Source organism: Siphateles boraxobius, unplaced genomic scaffold, assembly GCF_051911475.1.
Source record: "Siphateles boraxobius isolate OS27281-9 unplaced genomic scaffold, OSU_SipBor_1 20, whole genome shotgun sequence".
In the NCBI taxonomy this organism is placed as follows: domain Eukaryota; kingdom Metazoa; phylum Chordata; class Actinopteri; order Cypriniformes; family Leuciscidae; genus Siphateles; species Siphateles boraxobius.
This window is the reverse complement of record NW_027508811.1, coordinates 16,706,106-16,730,001: the sequence shown is the minus strand read 5'-3', so window position 1 is coordinate 16,730,001 and position 23,896 is coordinate 16,706,106. Positions and strand designations below refer to the sequence as shown.

General features: G+C 38.2%; 1 protein-coding gene and 1 long non-coding RNA gene across 2 annotated transcripts in view; both read left to right on the top strand.

The window, feature by feature from the left end:
• Positions 1-23,896, top strand: part of LOC143745245 (nuclear factor NF-kappa-B p100 subunit-like) — a 25,220-nt gene extending 1,324 nt beyond the window's left edge. Inside the window, exons 2-33 of the mRNA XM_077237248.1 lie at positions 1,636-2,901; positions 4,014-4,121; positions 4,272-4,466; positions 5,109-5,255; positions 5,379-5,585; positions 5,677-5,914; positions 6,092-6,207; positions 6,321-6,368; positions 11,649-11,687; positions 12,162-12,225; positions 14,905-14,944; positions 15,437-15,515; positions 15,639-15,679; positions 15,916-16,014; positions 16,095-16,246; positions 16,391-16,503; positions 16,626-16,784; positions 17,401-17,505; positions 17,594-17,682; positions 17,793-17,931; positions 18,441-18,575; positions 18,696-18,866; positions 18,981-19,122; positions 19,427-19,541; positions 19,658-19,865; positions 19,983-20,152; positions 20,605-20,707; positions 21,285-21,505; positions 21,614-21,695; positions 21,784-21,947; positions 23,055-23,166; positions 23,268-23,896. Of these exons, the coding sequence (XP_077093363.1) occupies positions 1,731-2,901; positions 4,014-4,121; positions 4,272-4,466; positions 5,109-5,255; positions 5,379-5,585; positions 5,677-5,914; positions 6,092-6,207; positions 6,321-6,368; positions 11,649-11,687; positions 12,162-12,225; positions 14,905-14,944; positions 15,437-15,515; positions 15,639-15,679; positions 15,916-16,014; positions 16,095-16,246; positions 16,391-16,503; positions 16,626-16,784; positions 17,401-17,505; positions 17,594-17,682; positions 17,793-17,931; positions 18,441-18,575; positions 18,696-18,866; positions 18,981-19,122; positions 19,427-19,541; positions 19,658-19,865; positions 19,983-20,152; positions 20,605-20,707; positions 21,285-21,505; positions 21,614-21,695; positions 21,784-21,947; positions 23,055-23,166; positions 23,268-23,344 (5,049 nt within the window). The 5' untranslated portion in view covers positions 1,636-1,730 and the 3' untranslated portion in view covers positions 23,345-23,896. The remainder of the gene's footprint in view (positions 1-1,635; positions 2,902-4,013; positions 4,122-4,271; positions 4,467-5,108; positions 5,256-5,378; positions 5,586-5,676; positions 5,915-6,091; positions 6,208-6,320; positions 6,369-11,648; positions 11,688-12,161; positions 12,226-14,904; positions 14,945-15,436; positions 15,516-15,638; positions 15,680-15,915; positions 16,015-16,094; positions 16,247-16,390; positions 16,504-16,625; positions 16,785-17,400; positions 17,506-17,593; positions 17,683-17,792; positions 17,932-18,440; positions 18,576-18,695; positions 18,867-18,980; positions 19,123-19,426; positions 19,542-19,657; positions 19,866-19,982; positions 20,153-20,604; positions 20,708-21,284; positions 21,506-21,613; positions 21,696-21,783; positions 21,948-23,054; positions 23,167-23,267) is intronic.
• Positions 9,024-9,988, top strand: LOC143744707 (uncharacterized). Its single transcript, XR_013205901.1, has 2 exons — positions 9,024-9,202; positions 9,789-9,988. It is a non-coding gene; the product is annotated as an uncharacterized LOC143744707 (long non-coding RNA).

The following is a 23,896-nucleotide window of genomic DNA, read 5'->3' as shown; positions in this document are numbered from 1 at the left end:
TCATAAATCAATTATAGTGGTTGCTTCCTATCTGAAACCTAGTATTAGGATTTGTTCAGTGTATTTTGCTCATTAAATGCAATATTTTGTGTTGGACTGGCATGTGCATAGAAGGATAATCGAGGACAATGACCCTGTGTTCTGTGCACTCTCTCTCTCTTTTTCTCTCAATCTGCACACAAACAAATAAGACTTAAATAAGGCACTAAAAGAGCATTTTGTATCTGTATTGTCACTACAATTTGACAAAACCAGATGTACTTATTTATTTCACCTGGGGTTACAGTGACATGGGGTGTTATGTAATGTCTTCTTTGTGTCAGGTGTAATTTGTTCCTGAAATACATCCTGTTCTGGAGATCAGCTCTCGCAGGGCCTTTGTGCATGTTTTTTTGTAGTTTCACGGGATATGCCTCATATTTGCAATGTGTGCATGCTCCATTGCCTCACACTACAGGATCATAGGAGGTGGACAGCAGCAATGGATTACTGTACTTAATGTTTTTTGTTATGGTATTTCTATTTTTTAATGATTCAAATTTTTTTTGACCTCTGTCAATGACATAGTAAGAAAAAACTTTACTCTTTGTATTCATGTAGGCTCCACATGGTTTTGGAAAACCATTTTCAAGAAAAGTTTCAATTTAATGATGACGCTAAAAATGCCATGTGGTGTAATCAAGTAAAAAAGTAATAACATTTTTCTTTAAACTTTGAATACATGTGTGAATCAGCTGAAGCATGAAATTCTGTCTGTTCTTGGCCCTCTTTCTTCTTCTCAATACCACTCCATCCATACCCTCATCTCAGGCTATAAATTCTGCCTGCAATAAATCTTCCTGTAGTTTAAAAGAAGTACGGCTCTGCTATTGGCTCACATGGTGCCTACGCCCATCATCTGGTTGGTGAAGTTCTGGAGAGTCACTCATTAAACTGCTCTGTTTTTCCTCTTTTGCTAAGTGAAAACAACTGATCCGAGGAATGCACACTTGCACGGACACATTAAAATATTCTGTTATTCCCACCAGCTGTGTAGATTTTACAGCGTATTCCCTCTTGCTACCTTGCTTGGAATTCTCCATTGGCTTTAAGAGCACAATCCTTTATAGTAATTTGGCTATTTTTCAACTGTATATATACATATTTGATTTGTTGATAATATTTAAAGGAACTATCAGGTGTTTGGTTATTTTTTTATTATTATTATTATTTATTCTTATATTTATTTTTATGTTGTTATTTTACTGTTACATTTTAAATTAGTTTGGTAATTTTGTTATGTGCTTTTGTAGTTTTTCATTGTTGTATATACTGTATATATGTGACTTTATTTTTATTTCAGTTTTAGTTTTAGTAATTTTATTATTTCATATTTATTTCAGTTAGTAGCCAAGGCAACATTTGTCATTAAGTTTACCTTTTATCATCTAATACTTATTTTTTTAGCTTTATTTCAATGAATGAAAACGATTTTTAATAGTTTTATTTTTACTGAACAGTAACAACATGGGTCGCCCAAAAAAATAAACATTCTGTCATGACACAATTTTCATTTTTGGCTGAACTATCGCTTTAATATTTATTTGGGCTTTCTATACGTTTTAATCTACAGTATCCATTTCTATTTTCCTGCAGGTGGCCACTTTAATACACCTGTAAATATGATAGAGGACCTGGCAAAATAAATCTTAATACTGGGCCAATATCAGGGCAACTTAAGGACGGGCAATATGGCAAACAAACCAAAGATTCATGTGTTTTGGGGTGCCCCATGTCCCCAAGCCCCTGCTTTAGAGGTACAGGAGAGAGGAGTCCAGCACTGGAAGACAGTGGACCTCACTTGGAGTCAAGGCAGGTTGATTCCCAAGGACACTAGAGAAGTCCAAACAGACGATGAGTGTGGTGCAGGGATTAGTGGTAGACCAGAGTCTGCTGGTACCTGTGAGAGAATACCTGAGAGTACAGAGGACAAAACAGAAACATCCCAGGATGACAGTACTCCATCGGGCTTCGGGTGCTCTCAACCAAATGCAGAGTCCATTGAAGAAGAGGAGTTGTGTCCTGTGTTGTTGACAGAATACCTAGATAGTTGTTTCTCCTGGCCACAAACTAGTTTGATTAGACAGAGCCAAGACGTAAAGCCTACATCGCCTGTTTCCACAGAGACTGAGTATCTGTGTACATGGACAAAGTCCCAAGCCTTGCTTCTTCGAAGTAGAGTGGCACGGTGTCCAACTTCTGGCTTTCTTGAAGATGTCCTTTTTGGTTGTCCACATACTCCGCCTAAACAAATTGCCTCAGCCTCCATAAGTTCTCCAGAATTGTACAGTCCTATGGTCAGCCCCGAAGAGAGGGGCTTGGGAGGAACCTTGCAAAGCTCCGGAGAGTGGCATAATGACAGTCTAAGCCAAAGACAGCAGGAGAGAGGGGTGATTCTGGAAATTACATCTGACGGCATACTCTGCTCTCAGGGCAATGCTATAGCTGAAAAACCTCTGGATCATGAGGAAGTCGGACTTAATGTTGACTCACCGACTACAGCTACACATACTTCACCTAGTCCCACTACTTCTAAAAAGAGGAAGTTGTCTCAGACTGTAAGTAAAACTAAAGAAACAACAGAGCAGAGGGTAAGATTGGCCGCCCCCCTCTGTGGTCCTACAACCCTGCTGGCCAGGTGTAAGACCCAGGGTGTACGATACGCCATCTTAGTTGCTGTGGTACACCCATGCCACTTAAAAGAGGTCAAAGTGAAAACTGGAGTTTCGGCAGGTTCCAGTGTACCTCTTGCAACGCTGATCGTCACCGACCAATCGGATGTGGAGATGAAGGTGGTTTTATGGCGGACAGCTGCTTTCTGGGCTCTGACTGTATATCCAGGAGATATTCTGCTAATTACAGGTGAAACCATTGAGAATTCCACATTAGATCTATAAACAAACACTTTTTGTTTAAAAGTTCCAAATATCCAGAAAAGTCAGGAATTTATGTTAATTCACAAAATTTGATGATGTTAAATATTGTGCAGCATCTCTAAATAAGTATCTTCAAGAATAATTCAGAATTCATGTTTATTGGCCAAGCATTGATTTGACATATTCTTATGATATAACATTACACACAATATATATGCACATACACTACCATTCAAAAGTTTGGGGGTCAGTAATTTATTTTATTTATTTTTTGTAATACTTTTATTCAGCAATACATTAAATTTAAGAGTAACAAAAGTTACTTAGGGGTTTTCTAATGTTACAAACAAATTCTGTTTGAAAAAGCTGTTCTTATTAACTTGATTCATCAAAAAAAGTATCACGGTTCCCACAAAAAATGAGGCAGCACTTTTTTTATACATTGATAATAATAAGAAATGTTTCTTGAGCAGCAAATCAGCAAAGAATGATTTCTGAAGGATCATGTGCCACTGAAGACTGGAGTAATGATGCTGAAAATTCAGCTTTGCCATCACAGAATTACATTTTAAAAGCAGTTATGTTAAATTGTAACAATATTTCTGAATATTACTGTTTTTACTATATACAGTATTTAATCAATTAAATGCAGCCTTGTTGAGCAATCTACTGACCACATACTGTATAGTACATAGAATATACTCTGGGATCCAGAGTTATTTTAGACCACATCTATTTAAAAGCATGATTTTAAGGCTTTATATGCAATATGTTACTTCATAAATGAAAATACAGAATTAGTGTTCACTGTATTTGTAGGAAACATTTGAAGGAATCTTTGGCAAGAGAATAGGTGTGAACATAGGAAATGCCACTCTGGCAAGAAAACAAGAATATCAGGACATTTCTCTGTGGTCTTGTCATGGTAGCCCAACAAACAGCGGATTAACTCAGCTCATTCAACCAATATACACACAACAACAGTGAATCATCTTAAATGTAGCTGGTCTGAAAGGATGTGTGGTTGCAAAAAAACCCTCCTGCGATGCACAGTCTAATGAAATGCCCACAGTTGTCTTTCTGTCTTTTCTTCGGCAGATGTGAGAGTGCACATAGACAAGTGGAAGACTGAGACTGTCCTGCAGTCCACCTTCACCAGTAAGCTGCTGTATCTGGGACAGGTCACGGGGGAACGTATTCCACCTGGTAATAGAAACGTAATTGCTACTGAGAGTTAAGTATTTTGCCAGATTGAAAGTTAAAGGTATAGAAGTCATATTGAAATGTATGTTTACATTGTACATGTAATTGCCTGTAATGATTGTCCCCTGCCTTTGTAATGCTGATCTTGTCTAGCCCCACAGAATTTGAACTGTCATACATTAAGAATGCTGTGTACTCATCTCTGTGAGAAGCGCCCCCTGCTGCTGTCTCTGCCTCCTCACAAGCCTCAGGATTTGGACTCCATCCCCTTCATTCGTCTTGGAGCGTTACGTCCTGACACATTGGTTCACGCTCTGCTTAGGGTTAAACACAGGAAGTTAATTACAGGTATGGAACTGAATTGGAATCCAGTGTTTCAGATGATATAGCAAATGTAATATGTGAAACATGTGAATGGACTGAGTGAATGGACTGGTGACCAGGTGAATGGACTGATATCAGAATAAAGTATTCCAGAGAAATTACATTTATTTATTTATATGTGCCTTACGCAACATTCACTTCACATACTTACCAGTCAAACCTCAAAGGCAACTAGAAGACATATTTGTGACATAAAATTATTATTTTTGTCGAAAAGATATCGCTGTAAAATAATTTGTTTTTGTTAATAATAATATATTATTGTTATTAATAGTTTTATTATTCTAGCTTTTTTTGTTATAGTTCTTGTTTTGTTAAATATTTTTTTATTTATGGCCCTACAAACAAGCACAGCAAACTGGAACTTTTTATTTTTAAAAATCACATTTCAAATCGCAATTTTTATGAAAAAGCAGTTCGATTTCCCCCCCAAATCGTGCAGTCTTACATTACAGTCCATTGACCAATCAGAATTGAGTATTCCAGAGACACGTTTAATACATTGATTTATATGTGTCTTGTACTGTACTTTACATTCACTTCACATACTAAACAGTCAAATCTCAAAGGATCTTTGTGACAGAATGCTGTTTTGCTTGATTTTAGGCTGGCGTGATGAGGTGGAGGGGATATCCAGAGCAGGAGGTGTTCTGAAAGCCGTTTTGACTGTGGAGCAAGGAGATGGCCACCAAGGGGCTGTCATACTTTGGGGAGCTGCTCTGTCTTGGCTGCAGCGTTTGGACAGGAACAAAGGTGTTTATATTTCAATGGTTCAGATATTGTGTTGGACAGCAGGGGCCTTTGAGTCGAGAAGGTAAAGGTGAAATGTGATATTTTTTTATTGTGCAACATTTTTATTGCTAATGACCCTCACAGATGCTGTTTGGGAGTTTAGGATGCTGCTAGTCAGACAGGATGTGACCTCAGGTTTGCTAGAGCTGCATTCTACTCCATGGGGCACCTTTCAGCCTCTCTTTCCTGATGACACTCGATGTAAGGAGTTTTACAACACTGTCCGCTCACAGAGGACGGCTAGCAGCTTTGAGATTGATCTCAACACACTACTGTCCCAGAAATACTCAGGTAGGACTTTTTCCTGATGCTAACAATGCATTTGTAATTAGTATAATTCATCATGGTTACATTAAGTCTCTCTTGTTTATGTACTCATTAGGTGATGTAGAGCTGAAAATTAAAATCACAGCGTTCCAGTTTCAAAGCAGTCCATCGCAGGATGCCTCGCTGTTAATAGATGGCAACACGCCCATGGAGAGGATCCTGGACGTAGTCTCTGGTGACATCACTTTTGCTGGATGTGGACAGTGTTCTGCAGAACTGGAAACTGATGAGAACGGCATATACAGACCCTGCTACCCTTGTCTACCACACACAGGAGTGCGTCACTACTATAGGTCTGTTCTTTCAGACCTATATTACACACACACACATATATATATATATATATATATATATAGTGTGTGTGTGTGTGTTTAATATATATATATAATAATATAAATGTATAAATTAAATTATACCCAGTTATCTAGACGTACTCTATCTTCTTAAACCATCCTGACTTGTCTTTCTAGGCCAATAGTATTGACTGTGAGAGCTGAAAATGATCAAATATGTGTGCAAGTCCCTCCTGCTATAGTCCAGAAGATCCTTCTTAACACTCCTCCTGATAGGCTACATAAGACCATAGGTGAGGTACTTCCCCTTTTCCCTCTTCACTAGTGTTTCTGTTTATTTGTTCTCTTGATATGTTTTGTTTCATTCTTGTTAATTTAAAAGTCATTATCTTTGTTTTGTCCCAAGCCCCAGCATCAGAGGTGAGGTTCATCCAGGTAATAGCTGACAGGATTAGTTCTATGTTGACCCCCATGAAGAACACATTTCTCCTGACTGTGCGAAGCCATTTTCAGTGTGATGAGAACAGCATTCCCATCATCCAGAACTTTTTATTATTAGACTTTAGCTCACTAGAGGCATGATGAATATTCATGTATTTTTCACATGATGCTATGTATTTTTATGGACAATGATTAAACTGAATTAATGTTCTGTTTCGAGTCTAATTTTCAAAACACATGAGTATTTTAGCATCAAGACATTTTTGAAAGATGTGTTTTTATTGTTGTTTAAAGCTACAATATGTATTTTTTTTCGCCGCTAGGGGTCGCTAACCTCTTACGATAACAAAGGCGTAGGTTGATGACGCATAAGCGGAATTATGGAACTTGTCGTCATGCTGATGAATCTTATAATGTTTAAGGATGAGTGAATACATTGATGTTTTTAACATGACTGTGGTATGAAGCAGGGCGGGATTGCTAATGAGAGACAGATATCAGCGCTACACGTGAGTCCTGCGGATATAAAGCAATAAGGACATTTAATTCTACCGAACTACCCGCAACTGCTGAATTAATACTCACACAGGTCAGATTATCAGACGAATGAAACTTGTGAGGTAACGCATTGCTGTTTCACTTGGTCTACACTATCACACTAAACTGCATTTGAGTGTGTTGAAAGTTATAATGTTATTCTATGTGTTAGTTTGTCTGTATGAGACTAGCAGTAAAATAGATTATTATTATTATACATTAACATACTGATCATATTCTAACATTTCATCATGTTGAGCTATATAACATTGATTCGTTTTATGTACATTTGCTCACCTGTCTAATAAAGTACATGCAAGAGTGGCGTCTCTGTCAAGGCGAAGTTTTTCACGGACGTGGAGCTCTCGCTATCTCGAAAACGCCACGCTGATATTGATTCTCGTTTTAGTTCTCCTTTTGTCCCAAAGTCTGCTTGCCATGTTCTATAATGTTTGAACGAAACAACAACAGCGTGAGCGTGCCGCTAGTCGTAACGCAGTTGTCCACATCTGTCGCCATGGTTACTATGGCAGTACGAGCCATAGACAGTACTGGACACAGACCCCCTTGATTTCAACGGAGAAAACTGAAGCCCGTTTAGAGCACTCACTTCCTGATGGCTGAGCGACTGCACAGGCTCAAACCCATGGCTCAAACTGAGCTTGACGACAGTCTGACAGTTGTAAATCTTCAAGTAGCTGTGCCAAGACAAATCTACCTAATTCCTCAAAAACGTTGTTGAAATATTTTGTCCCGTTGCTTTTATGGACTCTCTATCTATGGGCTTCTCCCTTGACTTTATTCACTCAGAGGAGGAGTGAAAAAAGCGCAGGCAAGCCGGACAGTTCTCGCTTCTCGCAGTGGATCTGATACCTGCGAGATCAATGATGGATATCGCGGGATTCACGCTCGTGCACAGTGTTGCTAATAAACTGGATGTAATTTAAGTTCTGTTGCTTTTATATGAAAATAAATATAATGAACAAGACATCCAAAGTACTTGTTATTTAATTCCATTCCAAATAAGTGTTTATCAATATTTTTTTCTTTAATACGGGCATAGGCTATGTGTTTTTTATATATATATATAATAAAATGACATTGCATAACCCATAGAGATCGCACTGTCCGAGAGTTTGGGAATATTCACACATAACATATACACATAAAACATGATATCCGAGTTTTAAAATCAAACATTTTAAAAGAGAACAATACATCACGGTTGTTTAAACCAATCAACATTAAGCTGTGTCGTCAGCAAGTTGTTTCCCATCATGCTTTTGATCAGCGCAGCAGCGCAGTCGGTGGAGAGCAACTGCAGAATCCGACATGTGCGCCTTGCGCTCGCGAGAGCTTTTTGACACACGTCAGCATGACATCAGAGCAAGGCGGACCGCACTCGGACACATAGGCCGTGTGTCCACCAAAGCGTTTTTTCACGCTCCTGGCGTAAAATTCTAATTGTTTTCAATGGGAGCGCCGCGTTTTTTAAACGCCATGAGCGTAACGAGGCGCTGAGCGTGTATTTAACGCTCAAGCGCTGAGCGCCCGGCGTTTTTTACTGGTCGCCGAGAGTTGAAAAATGTTCAACTTTGGGTAAAACGCTGCGCTCATCAATGTCACTTTTTACCAAACCGTCCAATCACAGTGGAGGAGGGGCGGGGCTAATACCACACCGACCAACTGTCACAACATTCTTTCTGCACAACGACGTCAACCAGCAGGGCTAACCGAACAAAATGGATGAAAAATACATTTTTAGTATGAAACAAAATTATCTGCGAAATCAGTTACAAGTAAACTGTGCTGCGGATATTCTGTATCATAGCAACGAATCGTCTCAACTGAAAAAACGAAGCGCTGCCAAAACGCTCTCAAGCGCCCACAGCTAGGCGTTTTCAGCAGAGCGTCCAGCGTTTTCAGCCGGCTAAAAACGCTTTGGTGGACACACGGCTTAAGGCTTGTTCGACTTGAACCGGCGCTGCAAAGACCGATCGTTTGATGACATCAAAGTACCGCGAGAGCGATTCAAAAGCATAAGGAGCCGTCTGCTCTCTAATCGCTCTCGCGGTACTTTGATGTCATAAACCGATCGGACTTTGCAGCGCCGGTTCAAGTCGAACAAGCCTATAGATATCATATAGAGACTAGATGCCCTATTGGCCGCTGAGCACCGAGAAATACGGCCGCCATCTTGAACCGGTCATACTCCTAGTTTCCTTGCGTGGCAGCAGATAAGATGCCAGAGCATTGTGGAGCATTTTCCTGTTCTAATCGCCGGACCATCGAAAATAGGGCTTTTCACAAGTAATTAACATTACTGTACTATTGGTTGTATTTTGTGAATAGAATATTACCAGATAACCGAGAAGGAGCAAGGATATTTGATATTACTGTACTGAAATCGTTGTGAAATGCTGTTTAACTTAACGTTACTACATCAGCCGGTGTTCACCCGGCATGGAGAGGTGGGGTAACGTTAACTGTTAAAGTAATAATTACAAGAGCTTCTAGGTTATCAGATAAGCATTCAACTGCCCTGTTGTATAGGTTATTTGTGTTTGCGCACATGATATCAGGAAGCAATGTAATACACGCATGACAGCGATGCGCAAATTGAGTTACCCCTCCAACTTCTAGTGTTACGTTAACGTATATCTTATCACACGCGATTTGGCTATTGATATTACAGAAGTCCTGTGGTAAAATTACATTATTAACTTACTCCATCAACCCTTTTAAAGTTAATCCGAATAGGGCTTTAGTCTCGACATTTTCCCCTCCCACATCCACATACAATAAAAAAGGTATAGGCTTAATGTTGTCCGAATTTAATTTTTAAAAATTACTGATGCAAACACGTTGAAAAGCTTCTTCTCAATTTTTATTACAGGTGCCTGCGTTCGGTGGATTCGGTGGCTGCGTTCTGTGTGTGAAAGTGTGTGTGAGTGTGTGTGTGTGTGTGTGTGTGAGAGAGAGAGAGAGAAAGAGAGAGAGAGAGAGTGAGAGTGTGTGTGTCTGTTCGTGTGTATGTGCGGGTCACAAATCATAAATTGTTTCTTCAACTTATTAAAATATCTTACTTTACTGCAACTACCTGTTTCTGCTTCTTTATTATATTTATAGTGTGTGATTTATAAAATACATTATATCCTTCATCACACATAATGTGTCTGGTCACTTTATATCTTATATCAGAATATTATATTACTGTTAAGCCTACTATGGATATTAAAATACGCCGAACCATGTGTCCTGTATCATAGCTACATGAATGACCTTCGCAGCAAAAAAAATGCGTGAAAATCAGTTCAGTATTCTGTGAGATATGATTAATTTAATGCGCTGACAGCTCATTTCACCTGCCATTCAGATTACACTGAGCGGAGCGGATGACCGGTTTAAGATGGCGGCTCCAATTCTCGTCCGTGGCAATAGGCAGTAGCGGTCGATAGGGCGTCTATCTATATGATGTCTATGCTCGGACACATTTCTATCCGGCATGCATTACGCGCTGATCACCATAGACAGTAAGATTTGGCTATAAAGTACCTACTTTTTAGCGCTCGTTAAGTAAGTACTCATTGAAATTAAGTACCTACTCATTGAGTATGCGGTTTGGTACGCAGCCTATAACCTTATAGACAGGAGGAGAAGCTCGCAGGCAATCTTTTACTGTCTATGAGGCAATCGGGGGGACATAGAGGCATAAAGTCAAGGGAGAAGCCCATAGATAGAGAGTCCATAAAAACAATGGGACAAAATATTTCAACAACGTTTTTGAGGAATTAGGTGATTCAGATTAGTCTTGCCACAGCTACTAGAAGATTCACAACTGTCCGACTGTCATCAAGCTCAGTTTGAGCCTGCGCAGTCTTCAGCCATCAGACAGGAAGTGCAATAATCGGGCTTCAGTGTTCTCTGTTGAAATCAATGGGGTCGCTGTGTCCATTTCTTTTACTGTCTGTCTATGCTTGGTACGAGCGCAAACCAGGGATAACCCGGATATTACGTCATTGACAGGCGACAAGTGAACATGGACGAACCATTATTTAAAATTGGAATTTCTCTGAAATTAAAAATATTTGGTAACTTTTGGGATTTTGTAAGTACACAACTGCAGGACATACAGTATATCACACTGTGATTTTTTGATATTTTATTACAAAAATCTTACATATTGTAGCTTTAAGCTAAAAAAAAAAAGCCTTTAGTGTAATTATTGGGCCCACCCATATTTTTAAGGACAGCCAAGTTTAATGCCACCAATCAAAAAAGATTAAAAGGTAATAAAAATGAGTATGATCATACAAGTAAGATCTTCAGGCTAAAAAGAATTATGTGTTGTGATTTCAATGCTATATATATTCTATATATTTAATGTACAAAAACACACTTTATTTACATTACTGTTATCGTTATCATATTTTAATCATATTGGACTTTGCTACATGCACTATTAGCTGAATATCTGATATACCATTGGAAGTTTTGGAGAACATGCTAATCATGTTCCGTCTAAGAACCAATCAAAACACTCCTTGCACGCCACGTGATTGCGGAATTCCCCTTGAGTCGGGGCTTTCCAGGCCACAGTAGCATTCGACTCATGCAAGCGTCGGTTCGCATGGAGTTTTCACTAAATACTAAAACTGGAACAGATTAATTGGATGGATGGGCCATTTTGTTTGTTTTTTTTCTCAGGCGTTTGCTAAGATTTTAGCAGTGGTTTAAATAAATTGACGTTGAATAGAAACTACGCGAGAATTAACAAACATCACAGTTATACAAGGTAAGTTAAGCCTGATATGTTCTGAAGTACATACTGTACACATTATGTATAACGAAATTATATTTATTAACGAACAGTGTTGTAACAAGGCATGTAGGCCTTTAAATAGTAACTTAGATAATAATAGTCTGCTTTCATTGGAAATAATGACTCGGTTGCATGGAGATATCTATTTTAAGTTTTTTTTGGAAACATTACATTAAAGAGATAGTGTACAGTTAATATGGATTGCAGTCCGTGCAAATTGCTAATTAGTTAGAAAACCGTAAACATGTTTACAAAAATGTAAACAGTGTTCAGTTATCGATAGTGTGACCAAGTTTTGTCTCGGTTGTTTTGCTGCTGATCGCTCGAGTCTGCGGGAAATTCCCATCAAAAGTCAGATGTACTTTTTGGATCTGACTTACATGTGCAGGGGAATCACATCCCCATCACACTGTGTGTTTAAGCGCTTATCATTTCCATCATTTTCAGTCTGTCAGGAGTTCAGAGTCGGTTCAGATGACCCTGCAGAAAACACAATGGCTGGAGCACTAAGGTACGTACGTTACAGATTTATTACAGTATTGCTGTCTCTCCTGTGCAGCGTTTTATTGTGCATCATTGGCATGTGCAGCTTGTAGATGCCCAGAAATGTTGACTGACAGCTCATTGGTTATGCTTAAAATGTTCAGGAATGTAAATTTATTCCTAAAGTTTTGGACATGATTACATCGAGCATGTAGACTGGTAAGAAGTCAGATTTGCATAATGGAAACAAAAACTTGTAATATGTACATATGTAGAGGGTTTACAAACAATGGTTCGTTTGCCTTTCAACATTTAATGCATATGGAAGAGCTGAAACAGTTAAAAACCGGGTTATTGTGATTTTTCTAGTCAAGTCACCTTTATTTCTATGGTCTCTCATACAATACATTTATATTCTACATAAAATAAAAAGTAGTCTTGTGTTCTGAGCAAGTGGGGTTTTGTCTTTAAAGAACATTAAATTAAATTCTTTAAAGGTTTAGTTTACCCAAAAGTAAAAATTCTGTCATTACTTACCCTCATGTTGTTCCAAACCCGCAAGACCTTAGTTCATCTTTGTAACATAAATTAAAATGTTTTTGATGAAATCCTAGGTTTCTGAACCAGCCATAGGCAGCAATGTCATTGCAACTTTCAAGGCCCAGAAAGGTTGTAACACTAACGTAAACAATGCAGCAATTCCAGGTTCTACATCAGAACGCTGGAACTAGCCAATAATGAGTCTGCGTTTTGATGTAGAACCTGGAATACTGTTTACATTATGTGAATAGCGTAGGAGAATGACATGGAAGAGCAGATATTGTTGAATTAAAGTTGTGCACAAAAAGTATTCTCGTCACTTCATAACATTAAGTTATTACTATTTTAACAATGTCTTTACTACCTTTCTGGGCCTTGAAAGTTGCAATGACGTTGTTGCCTGTGACTGGTTCAGAAACTTCTGGGATTTCATCAAAAATGGGGTGAGTGTGAGCAATTAATGACATGTTTTCATTTTTGGGTGAACAAACCCTTTAATTAAAGAACGTTGTGATGCTTAGCTGCTTGCTTTTAACCTTTTTTATTAACAGAAACTAAGTGTCAATAAAATTAAATAATCGACCAAAAATGAATTCTATGATTCGAAAAGTTTCAAGAACTGTCTTTGACTGTGTATGATATCAGCAACAGCTGATAGATTAACACATGATGTCATTTTACGTGTTTTTACGTTTTGGTTTTGTTGATGTTGTTAGCATTGGACTTAAGTTGGATTTTGTAATGTAACTCTTAAATAATTTAGTCATGTAGCCCCTTCGGATGTTTACTGAGGCCTCTTGGCAGGCTTGGTTGACATCCACTGTTTTGGATTGACAACTTTTGCCTTGCTTAATGAATCTTCTTGTCTATATTTGACGTTCTTAAGATTAGGGGTTGTTTGACTGAAGTGAAGATGCTATCATTTCACAAAAGAAGGACAGGATGTGGTTGTGATCCAGAAGAGTTTTACTCTCCTTTCAGTGATGTGTCAGTATTTGCATTCACTCAGAATGAGCCCTGACACCTCAGATAGAAAACTCATAGTTTGCTCTACTAGTTGTCCTATTGGTTTAGGTGAAGAATATATGGTGGTACTACTACAGAGCAATCTTATTACACCTCATCCTGAGCAGAAGAAGATGCTTCCTCATTCCTGTCAGTGGCAGTTTAAGTAAACACTTGTGCAATCCTGTCATCCAGTGTAGCTAGTAATATTAACACTGGAAATGAAATGGAAGAAAATTTCTTTATAAATTATTTATTTAAATAAATGTATCATTTAGAGATCATCATCATAATTTCCTGTTTGGTTAACAGTGGAAGTGTTTGTGGGTTTAAAGATTTGTGGCGGCAAGGGCAGGCCAACAGATATGGGGGGGGGGGGGGGGCAATCCCCATTTTTCAGGGCTTTTCTCATTGTAGCTGCAGGTATCTGACTAATCCAGTTACACATATTGTTTTAGTCAGAAATATGTTTATTTTTTGCAAATTACACATACATGGATTTTTTTTGCATTTTTTTACTGAATTGACTCTAAATATTAATAAAAAAGGAATCATTATTGGAATTTTGTTTCAAAAATACCCCAGAAGAAGAGAAGGGAGTTTGAAAAAGCCTTGGAAAGTTGAGGAAATTTAGATATGAGAAGTTTTGATATCAGGGTCTGAATATGTGCGTACCTACCTGCATTTCTAAGGATTTGACATCAGCGGCAGCAGTGAGCTGGTATTCTGGGGGCTTTCCTCTGTTTTTTTTTCACTGCCTTACTTCCTGGAAGTAACGCAAGCAAGTGAGCCAGAAAGAAGGAGGGAGGCATATTAAAAAAAGAAAAAAATCCAGTGCACACATATCCTTGTTACACCGAAAGTGAAACGGACTTTGTGTGAGTCTTTTGTTTAAAACGGAGAGCCTCTTTCTCTGCGTTTTGTTTATCAGGTAGGGTAAAAGTGTACAAAGGCTTGTGTGAAGGTCAGAACACCGTTGTGGGGAAAAACTGGGGAAATCAAATGCATCTGTAGGGGTTTGCTGCTCAGTTGATGTTTTGATTCAGCATGCTAACTGTATTAGAGCACCTCACCTCACGGGTTTTTTTTTTTTTAGTTTTGGGTTTTGTGTCTGTGCGAGACTGTCTCAATAAGAGTTTTCTCTGTGTCTTCTACATTACAGGATGGATGATACGCAGTATCAAATGAAGTTTGACAATGAGGTGAGCCATACAGCCTTGCTACAGATTTTTGGTTTAGAGTTGTGATCTATAGATATTTTCATTTGGGATGCACAATATGCGTACACTATCAGTTATCTGTCAATACTGGAGAATTTTTTAATAAATGCTAATTTTTCTTATTTAGATTATCGTCAGTGTTATCAAACCCTAACTTAAAGCTAATCTTTAAAAAATTAATAAATTAATAACACTGTTAATTGTAATGTACAACAAATCTCAAAATGTATTAATCATGTATTAATCATTAATAATGTTGTGATGCCTAAAATCACTTGTAGTTGTTTTTTTTTGTTTTTTTTAATCTATTTAGACAAAATAGTATAAATTTGAATATCAGGTCACATTTTCAGTTATAATATCATAAAAGAAATTATGCTGTGTGCTAAAGGTTTGGGTTTAATACAGATAAATGTATATTTTATATAAAAATACTACAAATAACACATGCACGTTTGTACATGGCATCTTCAGTCTTTACAGTTCATGGTGGACCTTCCATATCTGCATGAACCTTTTGAGGTGAAGCCTGAACCCTTTGTGACAGAAACGGGTAAGTTGATTCTGCCAATTGTCTTGCCTTATGAATGTATTTTATGATGTGTTTTTGTTGTGTGGTGTTCTTTTGATTTAAATGAAAAGAAGGCTAATTTATTGTATTTGATCTTTATTTCAGTACATGGGCCTTATCTACAGATAATTGAGGAGCCAAAGCAGGTACGTTCACTTAGGTCTTCATACACTTTTCGCTTCATTTTCCACTCTGTTTGACAATTTTCCAATGTTATAAATTATAAAATGGTGTATTTAGTGAACATGTGTGATGTATTACAAAGAATGTACAGACTATGTGGGATAATTCCAGAAAGTATGCGCTGGAATTCCCCAAAAACAGGGTTTTATTGGTGAGTAAGGTCTGGCGTTATGTAAATAACGCTATGTGTGTGTTACAGAGAGGATTCAGATTTCGTTATGAATGTGAGGGCCCATCCCACGGTGGTCTGCCAGGGGCCTCCAGTGAGAGGAACAGAAGGACGTATCCCACAGTCAAGGTGGGCTTTGTAACATGGATATGTATCTGCAATGTATTTAAATAAGCAGTACATTTATAAAATGCATTCTCCCACACCAGGTGTCAAACTACGTGGGTCATGCTCGCGTGGAGGTTCAGCTAGTAACGCACACAGACCCTCCTCGTGTTCATGCGCACAGTCTTGTAGGTCGCCAATGTAACGACAACGGAATATGCTCCATTGATGTCGGGCCTAATGATCTCACAGCACAGTGAGTGAACACGATTACTGTTCATCATGCTCATATGATCTCTTTCTTTGTTATTATGATCATCATGTGATGCTTGTGGCTTTTGATTGTTGTTTATGTGCAGTTGTGCAATCTTTATTCATTATCACATCCTCTTATGTCTAGATTCAGTAATTTAGGCATCCTCCATGTTACTAAGAGAGGAGTGATTGAAGTATTAACGAAAAGGCTGAGGGAAGAGAAAAGAAGGACAAAAGAGCCTGGATATAAATTTAGTGGTAAGACTGTGATTTAATTATTCAACTAGACATACTTGATGTTGACTGCTTATTGAATTTTCTATTTACTGTTTGCATCCTCATTTGACATGATGTTTTCTCTCTCTATATCACTCATTCAGATGCAGAGGATCAGGCTATTACGCAAGAAGCCAAAGAATTGGGCAAACACATGGACCTAAACATTGTAAGATTAAAGTTCACTGCTTACCTGCAGGACAGCAATGGGAGTTTCACAAGAGCCTTGAAGCCTGCTGTTTCAAATCCTATCTATGATAGCAGTAAGTCCTGCCATAAAACACAAGAGAATAAATAAATTAAATTAACAAAAGACATCTGCCACACACTGACCTCAAAGTTGCCACTCAAAAAAACACAAAGAAAAATATAGAGGCACTATGAGTTTAAAGAAAAATAAACTGATATTTTAATCATATGTAGTTTAAGAGACTGTTGATTTTATTTCTTCAATTTTATATTTATTTGGATTTATTTCAAAATGATCATGTCATTGTAGAACCTTCTGACTTTTCATTTGGTCACTTTTTTTTGGTATATATTTTTTGACAGTGGTATATTAATATTACTAGTATTATAATCTACATTGCTTTGAGAATATTGTGTTTAGTCTGTAATTAGTTATTGATCATTTCAATTTACATTATCGTTCAAAAGTTTGGGGTCTGAACAGTAAAAAAAAAAAATTTCAAATAATTTTCAAATTTTCAAATAAATTTACAATTTATTATTGTATTCAAATAAATGCAGCCTTGATGAGAAGAGACTTTTTTTCTAAAACATTAAAAATCTTACCGACCCCAAGCTTTTGAACAGGAGTGTAAATTAGGAAAAAAAGTATTACTATACTATAGCTAAAATGTTCTGCTTTTTACCCAGAATCACCCAATGCTTCAAATCTGAAGATCTCCCGAATGGATAAAACATCTGGATCAGTGCTGGGAGGAGAAGAGGTCTTTCTGCTTTGTGATAAAGTTCAAAAAGGTTATTATTATTTTCTGATTTCAAAAAGGATTTACAATCATTCACAAACTTTTTAGATCAAATGATGTTTATACTCTTTTGTTTCCAGATGATATTGACATTCGTTTTTATGAGGAGGAAGACGATGCCGGATGGGAAGCGTTTGGAGACTTCTCCCCCACTGACGTCCACAAACAGGTATGTGATAAATTGACATAAAAACGTTGTAATTTCCTGGATTTTACCATTGTATGTAGTTTAGCCTTTTACAACAAACCTTCACTGACACAGTTTTTAATCTCTATCAGTATGCGATCGTGTTTAAGACACCACCGTACCGCTGCACAGATATCACACGTCCTGTCACCGTGTTCCTGCAGCTCAAGAGGAAGAAGGGAGGCGACTGCAGTGAACCCAAGCAGTTCACATATATTCCACACAATCAAGGTTAGTAGTGCTGTGTTAAACAATGGTGCCCCTATTGTGCTATTTTGACGGTTCCCACTCCTTTCTGAAAGCCTACTCTGCTCTGATTGGTCAGAAGGCCCAGTCTGTTTTGACTGGTCTACCGCTTACAGCGCGCGTCGGAAACCATACCAGACTCCTCCATTTCTCAGCTACAACTAAAGTGGTTGAGGGTCAGTCAAAGTAGACCTTGTTTGCGGGCAGCCAATGAAGACCATAGGCTGGCATTATGCAAATTTGTTACATTGTTATGTAAGTATGTAACATAAAGTGAGACTAGAATTGCTGATGACTCACTTCGGCTGTTCAGAATCGATTCTTTCTTGAGGAGACCATAACTTTATTTGTGGTGCACTTTGATCTTTAAAACTTTGCTCTATTGCGTACTGCATGAACGCATAATAGGGGCACTTTAGTTTAGATTGATTACATCCTCTTCTCTATTTCTCTTTCTCATATTTGCTAACATGTTGCCTCCTGTTCCCCCCTAGACAAAGAAGAGGTTCAGAGGAAAAGGATGAAGGCACTTCCTCAGCCCTACGATCACTGGCGGGGAGGACCTCAAGGAGGAGCAGGGGCTTTTGGAGGTCCTGGATCTGGAACAGGAGGAGGAGGAATGGGAGGAGGTGAAATATTTGAAATCCCTAAACTCTGAGGCTACACATGTACATGGTTAATTCAGTTATTCTGGTGGTGTGTCAACAGAAGTCTTCATATGTGTTTCTTTGTGTCAATTATGCCCTTAGGATTTCAATTTAATCATACGATGGATGGTTCAGGGTTTTTCGGTGGTGGTGGATTTGCTGGAGGGCCACAGATGTCAGGCTCCACCCCACAGTCTGATGGATCTCAGAATCAGCCAACTAACAAACAAACTCAGTCTGGATCTCCAGTGCAACAGCAGCTCATTCAGATTGGTGAGCATAATTATCTTTCAGGTATCATTAAACTTAAGGCATTGAGATTAGGCATTGAGATTTTAGGTGCATGTGCATTCAGTGATGCATGTTTCCTTCCTGTATTGTTTCCAGCCGCAGCTCTGCAGAATCGCGCCACTTTGACAGCCAAGTGCACTGCTCGTGCTTTGTTACAGTACTGCAGTACAGGGGATGTGCGCCCCCTGCTGGTTCTGCAGAGACATCTGTGTGGAGTGCAAGATGAGAACGGAGACACGTATGTCTTTTTCACATCTCTGCCTTTCAGCTTTTATCCGGACTATTGTATCAATGTCTTAACGCATGTCAAGTATACTTAATTCCAGGTTATGTGTCTGCTACCTTTAAACCTTTCTAGTATAGTTAGTGTATTTTAAGTTGCTTAAGAATCTGCTTAATGAAAAAAATGAAGTGAAATTGTTAGTATAGTAACTTAATTATTTTTAAATTCATTTAACCGATACATTGAATGAAGAGGGGGATTAAGTGCAACACAATAGTGATCAGAGTTTGTATTAATCTGTGTCGCATTTTTCCCATAGGCCTCTGCACTTGGCCATTATACATCAGCAACCTGCTGTGGTGCAACAGCTTATTCAGGCCCTAAACAACACCCCACAACAGAAGTTCATCAACAAACTCAACCACCTCAGTCAGGTAATTTAGCATCTAAATGCTGTGAAAATGCTCTCTCTTTTTTTTATTATTTTTTTTATTTTATAATTTTTTGTTTAATGTGACATGCTAACGTTCATCTTTCTTACCTTCTCCAGGCTCCATTGCATCTGGCTGTGATCACAAAGCAGCCCAAGTTAGTGGAGATGCTGATGAGAACGGGGGCAGACCCGAGCCTGCTGGACCGAGAGGGCCGGACAGCGCTTCACTTGGCCGCCCACACCGGCGATGAGGCCGTACTACGAGTGGTCCTGGGCCTGCTGGGAGAGCGCTATGTCCATTTAATAAACTCTGCTGACTACTCAGGTGAGCGTTACACGTGCCATTGTCTTTCAGTCTTCATTTAAATGGTGCTGAAGGTTGCATGTGGAATGTTATAGCACAGACTGAATTTTTTTCTTCTTCACCTTTCCCACTTCTCAGGTCAATATCCAGTCCATCTCGCTGTGAAGAAAGATGGAGAGCACTGTCTTCGATTGTTAGTGGAGACAGGAGCAGCGATTAACATGCCAGAGCAGAAAAGTGGCTGTACAGCTCTACATCTGGCAGTGAGGGATAACCTGTTAAAACTGGCCTGTAATCTTATTACTGAGGTAAAGGATTTAAGGAGCACTAGATGTTCAGTCACAGTTTCGGTTAGTTTTAGTAAACACTACTTTCGTTAGCATTAGGGGTTCACCAAGTAGGACATTTGAGGCTGATTATTACAGTATAAAATGATGTTTCCCTGTTTTACTATATAATATAATATATTTTTTAATTAGTTAAAAAAATTAGTGTATTCCTGTGATGGGAAAGCTGAATTTTCTGCAGCCATTATTTCTGTCTTCAGTGTGATGTGATCCTTCAGAAATCCTTCTAATATGTCGATCAAGAAACATTTGTTATTATTATCAATGTTGAAAACAGCTGTGCTGCTTAATATTTAAGTGGAAAAACCAGAGATACTGGAACCATTTCACCCTATTTAGCACACTTCAGCATAAAGCCATCACAAATGTTTTGTCTTTAAAAGTGACAGTTTTATGTTTGTCATTTGTTACAGCTAAAGGCTGATGTGAATGTGTGTACCTACGGGGGCAACAGTCCTCTTCACTTTGCTGCCAGTCAAGGCTCCCCACCTCTCTGCTCCATGCTGATAGCTGCAGGTATCTGAGAAAACTCCTTTCTGACTAATTTAATACAGATATCAGGTACTTCAAAACCTGTGAAGGGCAAAACCACAGTGACTAGTTATTGAGAACATGCTCCTGTGGTTTTGTTATTAGAGCAAAGATGAACTTTTACTATATAGGATGTGATCTAGGTAAGGTACCGTATTTGATAGTTGTCAAAAATACAAAACTGGCGTGCACATCCCAAACACTCCGATTGGGCTCCGGTGCAGGACAACAAAGTAACATAAATGAAAAAAGAAGCGTGAAGTCCGCACAACGGAAAAATCTGCTCCAAATGAATTTATTCAGAGCACATTATTTATTAATTTTTATTTATTAATTGCTATTAATAAATTCATTTGGAGCAGCTATTTTCAGTGTGCGGACTTCACGCTTCTTTTTTCGTATTTGATAGTTGTCCACATTTCCTGATGTGTGACATTCATAGGAATTCATAGGAAATCAAGATCATCAATTTCAGAGCCAATGACTTGGGAATAAGTGAAGTTTTGGTTCAGTGATATAAAAGCTTTGTTTGATGTATCATCTCCCTTGTCTTCTGTTTTAGGTGCCGATAAACGTATGGAGAACGATGAGCCTCTTTTCCTGAGCTTATCTTCCTCTGATGAAGATGACGAAAGTGAGAAGAATGATGCCAATAAGCAGCTTACAGATGACATGGTTCAGCAAGTTCAATACATGTCGATATCATCCGAGAGCGAAGCATCTAACCCACGCAAGAGACGTGCTGCGGGACACACACCATTTGACCTGGCTAAATGTCAAAAGGTTAGAGTTTTTGCATCCATCATATTGCATACAGTGTGTGAGCGTTTGGAGGTGGATGAAAAAATGAATGTAAAGGGTTAACCTTTGAAACACCATTGTCTTCAACAGGTTAGAGATCTATTAGATGGAAGGAAAGGCCCCAAGTCCAGTTCATTTGCCCCCAAGAGGCCCAAAATAAGCACTGACGAAGGTAATGAGACTTTATGTGCTTAATGTTCTCAAAACTCTACTACTTCACTTCTAGCATGTGTGACTGATCAGTATTCCTCATCCTGCAGTGAACCAGGGTTTAGACAGCGAGGTGCTCAAGAAACTGTGTGGAATTCTTATTGAGGACCATGTGCCCTGGAGAGACCTGGCGGAAAAACTGGGCATGCTCACACTCACTCACCTGTTCCAGGAGAGCGCCTCGCCCTGCCAGAAGCTTCTCGAGAACTACCAGGTAAGAGACTGTCATTGTTCTCTTGGTTTGGCAACTGCCTTTATATTGCTAAATAGACGTTGGTTATGTTTGGAACCACATACTACCATACCGATGACTTTTTTTGCATATAATGCACATTTTATGTGAGGACTAATGTATTTGCAAAAATGTGTAATATACAGTCTTGCACCTTGTCATATGTCAATGCATCGCACTTGACTTGACCTTCCATTTAAATTGTAACTTAAAAAATGGAAGTAATATCAGATTTTTTTAAATCATCTTTAACAACTCATTATTGAACTGCAAAATGTTTTAATAAAAAAAATAGTTAAGTTATTATAATGGAATACTAATTACATGAGGAATAAATGAATACTCAAATGTATTTATTTATGTACTAGTATTAAGTATTATTATATTTAAGAAAAGTATTAAATATGCAGAAAACTATTACTTTCTAAAAACATGTAATTTGATGTTCATGTCATGACAACAATGTAGCATACTAGTATTGGAAGCATTTATCTTTGCTTAATTTATTTTCTCATACTGCTTTTTAATTTGATTAAATAATTTATAAAATGTTTACTGCTAAATAAGGTTACGTTTACACTACAATTATGTACTAAAAACTGATTTTTTTCCTTTTGCGTTTTTCGCGTACAGACAACAGGATTGTCAAAACAATCCCGTTCACGCGGATCCACGAAAACGTTCAAAATTGGTGTATTACAGATGCCAGGCCAGTAGTTGGCGATGTCACTTTGTAAAGAAACACTACACACCTATAAACTGAACATGTAATACCCATCCACATGACGTCACCCTTTTCACAAATTTGCATTTGAAACCCATTTTCAAAAGTTTGCGTTTTCAGGTCCCCAAAACGCCAATGTCATAGAAAACTTTTTATGCGTTTTGGCTGTTCATTTATTTTAAATTGATAAAATGTATTTGTAAATGTATTTGCTCCACATTCTTCATGTAATTGGTAAACGTTTCTGAAGTCTTTAAAAAAAATGTAGCAAAACATTTTCTTGTAGATTGTGTCTTGACTAGATGCATTTGTGTTGGCATCACATACAGTATGAGTGGTTTATAAGTGTGTTTATGTGTGTTCAGTTGAGTGGTGGTCCTGTGGACGGCCTGGTGGAGGCGCTGCAGTCTCTGGGTGTGAGTGAAGGAGTGAGACTTCTGACAGCCAGCCAACCCAGAGAGGACAAGCAGAGCTCAGGTACGTTTCACACTCTGATAGAGAAACATGGTCCCCTCTTAGACTAACACACGACCTTTGGTCAGTAAATTGTGAATGCAACACTCTTTTCCTTCTTCCAGATTCTAAAGAGGACAGTGGCTTTGGGAGTCAGTCCATTGGAGAAGAGATGGGAAATCCTGCAGTGGACAATCACTGATTATCAGGATATATTCATTGAGGACGACTTGGCACTTTATTTGACTTTTTTCAGGTGCAAACTGGTGGACTGTTCATCATCTCAATAAAGTGGAAATACAGCACATCACAGGAAGGATTGACAAGAATCGTTTTGAGGTCAAAAGCCCTCACTGGTATTACATAACAGTAAGACAACATGACAGAAATCAGTTGATCCTCTAAACTCCGAGGTTTGTGGTGAAGCTGTAGTCTTAGTGCAGTGCTTGTATCTAAACAACAAATCTCCAACTGAGACTTTACAGTAATTTAACATTAATGGAATTGCCATTTCCCCAGCACGGCTGTAACCTTGGAATATGTTTGCAGAATGTTCTATGGATGTTTTTAGTAAGCTCTCTTTTGATATATATGCAACCTTAGAAAATTAAGCGAAGTGATCTAAATTGAATTGCATCTTTGCATTTTCTCGATACATCATACTTTTTATTTATGTGTATTTTTGGTTGCAGTTATACGTTTGTTCAGAGGTCAGTAAATATGTTTGTGTTTTAATAAAGTTATTATTTCATAA